At 47.4% G+C, this 9,004-nt stretch overlaps 1 protein-coding gene across 1 annotated transcript in view; it reads left to right on the top strand.

The window, feature by feature from the left end:
* The window catches only part of LOC309802893 (uncharacterized protein C14orf93), a gene marked incomplete at its 5' end in the record, with an annotated part of 10,699 nt that extends 1,695 nt beyond the window's left edge, over nt 1-9,004 (top strand). Inside the window, 5 exons of the mRNA XM_082618767.1 lie at nt 1,030-1,350; nt 5,715-5,776; nt 6,389-6,492; nt 7,333-7,445; nt 7,735-9,004. Coding sequence (XP_082474893.1) covers nt 1,030-1,350; nt 5,715-5,776; nt 6,389-6,492; nt 7,333-7,445; nt 7,735-8,154 — 1,020 coding nt within the window. The 3' untranslated portion in view covers nt 8,155-9,004. The remainder of the gene's footprint in view (nt 1-1,029; nt 1,351-5,714; nt 5,777-6,388; nt 6,493-7,332; nt 7,446-7,734) is intronic.

Below are 9,004 nucleotides of genomic sequence, written 5' to 3'. Positions count from 1 at the left end.
CAGACACCCAGGAAAGTGTAGAGCAGCAGAACACAGGGTTGATGGGAGGGATGAGACTCCCAGCCCATCTGCTGGATCTGAGGAATGTGACCAGTTGTGTCACACTGCAACTGGTCACTGCTCCCCCAAGGCCTAGCCACGTGTGTGAGTGATGGCCCCGTGGCTCGCCCCAGTCTGTGCCTCGCCAGTGTCTATCCTTGGTTTGGGACTGTTGGAGGAGGAGCTGGAAGGTGGGAGGAGCAGGAGGTACCAGGCCAGGCAGTGCCCTGAGCTGTGGTTCTTTCTGGCAGGGAAGGCTTCCAAGCCGACAGGATGGAATTAGATTTCACCAGCACAGAAAGCAGCTCACAGGTCTATAAATCTCAGCCTCCTCCCCCACTTCTTTCTGTGTTTTTTTTCCCCCACTTTCACTGTTTTGTTTTCTTGGCTGCAAAAATCCCCCTCCTTTCTTCTTTCCTCTCCCTCTCTCTCTCCCCCACTTCCTCCCTCCTTCCTTCCCCTACCCTGTATGTCCTTGAGTGAGGGCACAGGCAGGCAAGCAGGTGTCAGGGCAGTGACAGTCAGATGTGGGCGGGGCAAGATCAAGGTGAGGGCACACACTGGCCCCGCAAAGGGAAAAGGGCGGGGTCGGGGAGGCAGTGCTAGCCTCTCTAGAGATTTCCGACTTTATATCTCCCTCCTTTGCTCCCGTATTTCTCCTTTTTATTGTTATTTTATTCTCTTGCTCCCTCTCTTGCTTTGTTTTCCTTTCTTGTCATCACTTCCTCCCTCAACTCCTTTCAGGCAAAACACTTACCTAGCTACATTTCCTATACTCAAGCACAAAGCATAAATGACTACTCACAAAGCATCAGAAACATGCCTTTTCCGTATAATCAGTCCTATGGTAATGACCCAACATGAGAGGCCCTGTACCCACAGAAATATTTGCCCACACTTCCTGTTCATTATACTTGGCCAATGAATGATGGTTGATCAGGTTCCCGTAAGCCTGGCTGGCTAATAGGGTATTCTTTTTTATGTTCTTAGTTGGTGGATGATTATGTGGCCTCTGAGGGTGCAGTGCAGCGGGTGCTGGCCCCTGCTTACGCCAAGCAGCTTTCACCAGCCACACAACTGGCGATCCAGCGGACAACCTCAGAGACAGGGCCGGAAAACGGAACCAAGCTGCCCCCGCCCCACCCCGAGGACATGCTCAGTGCTGCTGCTGCCCTGGAAGGTGCCTTGGAAGAATCAGGCCCTGGGGGAACTGGGGAGCTGAGACACTCTCTAGGATTTACTGCTTCCCCATGCAGGACCAGAGGGAGTGGGCAGAAGAACTCCAGGCGCAAGCGGGATCTGGTCCTCTCTGTGAGTGAGCTCAATTTCTACACATTTTTCTTCAGTCTGGAGAGATAAGTGAAGAGGGAAATGTGGGTTGATTTTAAATGTCCCATATCGAATGAATGGTATCCTGAAGGCTGCTGGAGTGGGAGGGGCAAGAAGGAGACAGCCTCTTCCCTAGCCCAGGGACAGGCAGCCCCGCTGCTATCAGTGGAACTTCTTTAGGTTTTTCCAGATAGATTGATGTCTTCCTTTTAAAGATAAGGGAATTATATCATATATATAATTATATAATTATATTATGTCTCCTGGTGATCTCATAATCCTGGTGGGAAGATCCTTAAGGGGTTAAGCAGATTGATTGCAGCAGAGTAGCACTGGAAACTGCCTGCAGATTACCAGTGTTCAGGTAAGTAGCAAAGGTCCCCTTGGGCAGAAAGGCCAAGGTGTCCTGAGGTGGTCCCATACCCCAAAGATGCAGAGGGCCACTAGACACTCAGCTCAGGTATAAAAGGTTTGGAGATTCTAGTGATTCTCAGAGCACTTGGCAGGGAAGGTACTGATATGATCCAGTTCTGCCTGAAACCTTGCAGTGGCTCGGAGCCCTAGGAGCGTCACTAAACATCCTACAGTGTACAGGATGTCTCCCCCCAACACCCCCATTATCCAGCCTAAAATGAGAATAGTGCCATGGTTGAGAAACCCTGTTTTAGGGTGACCGCAGACCTTTGGATCAGCTCTGTCGCCCAAAACATCTTTTGGATAACTATGGGGATGTTCTTTAGCCGTATCGTGTTCCCATTGACGGTAATGGGTCTCCATTCTCTGGCTAATGGCTGATGAGGTAACTTGAGGGTTCTGGTTAGGAGTGGAGGTCACCACTGACATCCAGCAAAATCTCATCATAGTATAGAACCCATTTCTCCTTGTTACAGTCTTAGTAAAGATTGAAAACAGCTGACTACCATTTATACCTCCTTTATTCATATTACTTCCTTCTTTTCCTAAGAGATCCTACTCTTACTCTGCCTTTCATTTGATTTGTTTTTACATTGACAGATTCTTTTTTTTTTTTTTCTCTCTTCCAGAAGACACCATTCATAATCAGTATCAACTGGTTTCTAACCTTCATTTCAAATTTTGGTTATGTTCAGTGACATGTCACTTATCAAGAACAGGGAACAGGGGGACTTCCCTGGTGGTCCAGTGGCTAAGATTCCATGCTCCCAAAGCAAGGGGCCTGGGTTCGATCCCTGGTCAGGGAACTAGATCCCACATGCTGCAACTAAGAGTTTGCATGCCGCAACTAAAAAAAAAAAAAGATCCTGCATGCCATAACTAAAGATCCCACATGCCACACGAAGATCCCATGTGCTGCAGCTAAGACCAGGTGCAGCCAAATAAATAATATTAAAAGAAAAAAAAAAAAAAAAGAACAGGGACTAGGTTTAGTTTCTCTGTCATGGATTTCTGGCCCAAGAGGGCACTGTTGTTGCCAGTGATAGAAATGGAAGCTTATACCTAGAAGTACATTTCAAGGGATTTCCCAAAAATTCATAGTGCTTAAATTGTGAATAAATGTGTGATAATTGAAATTTGCATAAAATCAGGATTTTTGATCAGTTCCATTCCTCTAGTGCCTACTGCCTCCAGCAAGAGGTCTAGTGATAAGGCCTGGCTTCTTCCTGCCCTTTGGAGAGCTCAGCATGGGACCTTCTGGGAGGACAGCATTCTCAGTCATCCTGCTCTGTGTTACAGTGCTTGAAGAGGAGTGAGAGGAGCAGTCAGGGAGTCTTGCTGCCCGTCACAGAGAAAGATATAAAATGTTCTTGTATTAGTCTGTGGGTTTAGAGGGAGAGGGATAGTTGCAGATCTTCACTGTTCCAACCTTTAGCTCTGGGAAGGAATGAGAGAGGCATCTCTCCAATCTGATGAAGCTGCTGTGGGTTGCTGCTAGGGATCCAAAAGGACCAAATCGGAATCTTAATTCCTTGGGCTGCTGCAGATACCAGCCACCCATTGGGGAAAGTATTCATTTTTAGCTCCCTCAGGAGGTAGGTGAGACAGCAGCCTTTACAGTCCTAATGCTTATTATTGTCAGAGTAGTTTCCCTTTCCACTTAAGCTTGGTTGGATTTTTATCAGCTGATCTCTTCCAAGCCACTTGAATTGGAAGCTATGCAACTCCCCCACCCTACTTTTTTTTCTTTTCTTTTTTTCTGCAACTCTTACAAATTCGTTCTGAAGCATTTACCCATCTTTTGTGATTTTTCAAATTTGGACTTCTAAGAGGTAAAATAACTATATCAAATATGAAGCTAGTACAACAGTCTAGAGTGGAGACCCTAACCATAAAGAGTTAACAGTAATTTCCTAAGTTGATATGGTCAGGCAGCCATAGGGGTAGGAGCGTAAATTGGGCATTTTTTAATATGAAGCTGAAATCCTGAGATCAGCATCCCATCAGTTTGGGACTGGGTAATCTCCATTGACTGGAGGACATTGGAATGAAAATATAATCAGAAACAACAAAACTAAATTTAATAGGAAGAAATGTAAAATCCTACATTAAAGTTTAAAAAAAAAACAGTTGCAGAATGGTGGAGATAGTAATCCCTGTGAAAAATGGACTTGAGTTGACTACAAGCTCACTATGAATGAACCCTATGACACTGAGAGTAGGGATAGGCTTGCTAAGAGAGGTACAGCATCTTGGGTTTCATTCCTAGAAGTATAGAGTTCTACTCGGGGAAGTAATGCTCCCTTTGGCCAGACCTCAACAGATGAGTTAGATTCAGTTCCATGTGCCATGTTATAAGAGGGACACTGGCAAACCAGAGAGGCTCATAGTTTCATGAGGAGTCTGTCTGGCAACTATGTCATGAGGAATGGTTGAAGGACTTGGTATTTAGACGGGATAAGAGAAGACTTGGTGAGTACATGGAAGCTGTCTTCAAATACTTCAGGTGCTGTTAGGGCAAAACTGGGGTCAGATTTTGGAGCATCTAAGGCAAAGTTTTTTTTTTAAATTTATTTATTTTTGGCTGCACTGGGTCTTCGTTGCTGCACGCAGAGTTTCTCTAGTTGCGACGAGCTTGGGCTACTCTTCATTGCGGTGCATGGTCTTCTCATTGCGGTGGCTTCTCTTGTTGCGGAGCACAGGCTCTAGGCACGCGGGCTTCAGTAGTTGTGGCACGTGGGCTCAGTAGTTGTGGCTTGCAGGCTGTAGAGCACAGGCTCAGTAGTTGTGGCGCTTGGACTTAGTTGCTCTGCGGCATGGGGGATCTTCCCGGACCAGGGCTCGAACCCATGTCCCCTGCATTGGCAGGCGGATTCTTAACCACTGTGCCACCAGGGAAGCCCCTGAGGCAAAATTTTTTAACAATTAGAGATGTTCAATAGTAGCTAAGTCAAAAACTAGTGAGGGGGCTTCCCTGGTGGCGCAGTGGTTGAGAGTCCGCCTGCCGATGCAGGGGACACCGGTCCGTGCCCCGGTCCGGGAAGATCCCACATGCCGCGGAGCGGCTGGGCCCGTGAGCCACGGCCGCTGAGCCTGCGTGTCCGGAGCCTGTGCTCCGCAACGGGAGAGGCCACAACAGTGAGAGGCCTGCGTAACGCAAAAAAAAAAAAAAAAGAAAAAAAAGAAAAAAAAAAAAACTAGTGAGAACCCATCATTAAAGGTGTGTATAAGCAAAGGTAGCGACTTCCCTGGTGGTGCAGTGGTTAAGAATCCGCCTGCCAGGGGACGTGGGTTCGATCCCTGGTCTGGGAAGATCCCACATGCTGCAGAGCACCTAAGCCCGTGCGCCACAACTACTGAGCCTGCGCTCTGCAGCCCGCGTGCCACAACTACTGAAGCCCACGTGCCTAGAGCCCATGCTCCGCAACAAGAGAAGTCACCGCAATGAGAAGCCCGCGCACCACAACGAGTAGCCCCCGCTCACTGCAACTAGAGAAAGCTCACGTGCAGCAACGAAGACCCAACACAGCCAAAAATAAATAAATAACATTAAAATTAAAAAAAAAAAGAAATGTCCACTTGCAGTAGCCCTGGTGTATATTTGCTCTCTCCTTGCTATTAGGAGTATGTTTGTGGAAGTGTTTGAAACCCTCTACTGTAGTGATCATATTCCCTGGGAACAGAAGTAAGACCAGGGGTCATCCTGGAGACTCCACACAAATTAAATGAAAAGGAAAGAAAGGGAGGGTTCATTAGAAATACTAACTTGGATCGGCTCTCTGGCTAAGAAAGGGCATCAACAGAAATGGTACCTAGACTATGGGCAGGATTCAGGCAGAGAACCCCATAGGGACAGTGCCTAGGGACCAGAGGAAGGTTTCATTGTATTTGCTCCTGGCTTGATTCTGTGTTTGTTTGTTTGTTTCCCCTAGAAATTGGTCCACAATGTGCATAACCACATCACCAATGACAAGAGATTCAATGGGTCTGAAAGGTACGATCCTCTTGAGGGAAAAGATCATAAGGAACTTCGCCAAGGAGAGGGAAATAGAGGGGGCTGCTCCAGTATAACAGTGAGGCTAAGGCTTCCATCTCACCATTGCCCCTTGTATACTGTCTTAGGCCATGGAGGACTTTACCATGAAGTTGATTAGTGCTGGGAATCTCTGTCTAGCTTTTAAAATGCTGACGAGGGACTTCCCTGGCAATCCAGTGGTTAAAACTCCACCCTCGGGCTTCCCTGGTGGCGCAGTGGTTGAGAGTCCACCTGCCGATGCAGGGGACACGGGTTCGTGCCCCGGTCCGGGAGGGTCCCGCGTGCTGCGGAGCGGCTGGACCCGTGAGCCATGGCTGCTGGGCCTGCGTGTCCGGAGCCTGTGCTCCGCAAAACGGGAGGGGCCACAACAGTGAGAGGCCCGCGTACCGCAAAATAAATACATAAATAAAAATTATTTTTAAAAAAACCTCCACCCTTCCATTACAGGGGGCACGGGTTCCATCCCTGGTCGGGGAACTAAGATCCCACAAGTCACGTGGTGCAGCCAAAAAATAAATAAATAAAATAAAATACTGACTCTGCCTTATTCACTCTCTTCTCTTGTGGTAGCATCAAGTCCTCTTGGAATATTTCAGTAGTGAAGTTCCTTCTGGAAAAGCTCAAGCAGGAGCTGGTAACCAGTCCCCACAGTTACACTGACAAGGAGCTGAAAGGTGAGAAAAACTAAGTTAACTCCCATCCCATCCTTTCTTCATCCCCTGTTCCTGGCCAGAGAAGAGGCATATGGAGATGATTTAGGTGGTTTTGAAAATAGAGGACTTAAAAAAATTGGTTTTGGTTATTCTTTTCACCTACAATCTACACAGGATTGACTCTAATTGCTTTTTTATTCCCCTACTCAGTCTGAAATGAAAATGGGAGAAGGAAAGGGCCAGGACACCATCATGCATGACATTTACACACAGACTCTGAATCTAGGGTGCTATGAAAAGGAGGTCAGAATCCAGCCCTGCCCTTTTGTCCCTAAATATTATGTCCTGGGTTTTCTACTTTCCTTGCTCTTCTGTTATTTGTCTGTAGCACTAAGAAAGCTTCTGCTGAAAAAATACTTGTAATCTGCTGTCAGCTGAGTAGACTGGGGGCAGGTTTAACTGGGAGTGGGGGAAGGGACTTACAGAAGCATTGGAATTGTCTCTTTTTTTTTTAACATCTTTATTGGAGTATAATTGCTTTACAATGGTGTGTTACTTTCTGCTGTATAACAAAGTGAATCAGCTATACATATACATATGTTCCCATATCTCTTCCCTCTTGCATCTCCATCCCTCCCTCCCTCCCTGGAGTTGTCTTTTTATAGTGGGAGGAGTTCCTGTTGGAGACAGAGGTGGGCAGAGGGAGCTAAACCAGAGAGGAATGAATAGATGCTGATGGATATATACAGAAAGCCCATCGTCTAAACAGTGGTTCACCCCTCTCCCATCCAGTAGTATTAGGGCAAAAAAAAAGGGCTGAGGACCCTGCTTTTTGCTGCCTGCCTTCTCCCTCCCCACCAGGAGCCTGTGTAGCCTACTTCCTTACTAAGAGGCGTGAGTACCGCAACTCCCTGAACCCCTTTAAAGGCCTAAAAGAAAAAGAGGAGAAGAAACTTCGAAGTCGCAGATATCGGGTAGGTTTCTAGTCTTTCCTTTCAAGATGCTAAACTCTAAACCCTAATAAATAAGTCACAGTGGGAAGGGCCAGGGGACGTGGCATCTGAGAAAGGAGTTGAGATCCAGGAACGGAGCAGAGGACGAGGAGGAAGGGAGCCAGTTCTAAGATCCGACTTGGGTTCTTTTGAGAACTTGGTTCTCTCGGGCACAGATTTTACACAGCCTCCCTTCCACCCAAAGCCTTTCCCCAAACCTAATGCATGGTTTGTTGCTTTTCCTAATCTCTGTCCTGGGCTCCTACCTTAGCTTTTTGCCAACCGATCCAGCATCATGAGGCATTTTGGCCCTGAGGACCAACGCCTGTGGAAGGATGTGACAGAGGAGCTGATGTCAGATGAAGAGGACAGCCTTAATGAGCCAGGTGTCTGGGTAGCCCGGCCTCCCCGTTTCCGGGCCCGGCGCCTCACACAGCTCTGCTACCACCTGGATGCCAACTCTAAGCATGGCACCAAAGCCAACCGTGTGTATGGACCTCCCTCAGACCGCTTACCTTCTGCTGAGGCCCAGCTCCTTCCACCAGAACTTTACAATCCTAATTTCCAAGAGGAGGAGGATGAGGGAGGTGATGAGAATGGACCTGTCTCCCCATCTTTCGACCAACCCCACAAAACCTGCTGTCCTGACTTGAACTCGTTCATTGAAATCAAGGTGGAAAAGGATGAGTGAAATCTATAACCAAGAATAACTCTGGCATCCGCCTCTTCCCATGTCCTCAAAATGGGTGGCCACAGGGCTTCCCAGAATAACGAGATGTCTTCTGCAGTCTGAGAAAGCAAATCTGCCTCTCTTCTCAACACAGTCTCCACTAGAAGTGGAAGCTGGCAGCTCTGGTGGGGTAAAAGGACTTATCTCCAAGGGGGAAAAACTCCCCCACCACCACCCCGCTGTGAACGACAAGCCAGAAAATGCTTATTCCTAAGCATAACAGTGCCTCGGAGGAGCCTGGGATGAGAAAAGGAGGAGGATGGGTCCAAGAAACAGGAGGCCTTCTTGACGTATGCCCTGGTCTCTGAGTTGTTTTTTCTTCTGGTTTCACTCAAAGCTCTAGGGAAGCGGCCCTTGGTTGTACCTTCTGCTTCTTCCCCTGACTGCTGGTCTTGCTCTGTAGGGAAGCAGCACAGGACCAGGCCAGGGTAATACTGCCACCTGGTGGACAGTTTCAGTCATGGGCTTCATTCTTCTGAGCAGAACACAGGCTCCACCGTATTTGGGAATTGGGATCTAGATGTAATAGCTATTCTTTATTGAATTATATAAGGAAGATTTTATTATTCCCATAGTACACATGAGGAAATTAAGGCTTAAAGAGTTCCCCTGTCTCACCAGCAGCTGCTTTCCCACCGTGTGACCAAGCAGTATACGTGGCTTGGTAGCTATTTCTTAGTCCTGTCAGCCAAGCTGTATTTTGAGGAAGGTGAGTGTGTGTATGTGTGTGTGTGTGTGTGCACACAAGCACACATGCAGAATATATATACACACACAAAATTTGTGCCTTTTTGGATGGATTGAGAAGTAA

Source organism: Mesoplodon mirus (assembly GCF_964341445.2).
Source record: "Mesoplodon mirus genome assembly, chromosome: 4".
NCBI classification, from domain to species: domain Eukaryota; kingdom Metazoa; phylum Chordata; class Mammalia; order Artiodactyla; family Ziphiidae; genus Mesoplodon; species Mesoplodon mirus.
Note: the sequence above shows the minus strand (reverse complement) of the source record. Positions and strands in the feature narration are given on the sequence as shown.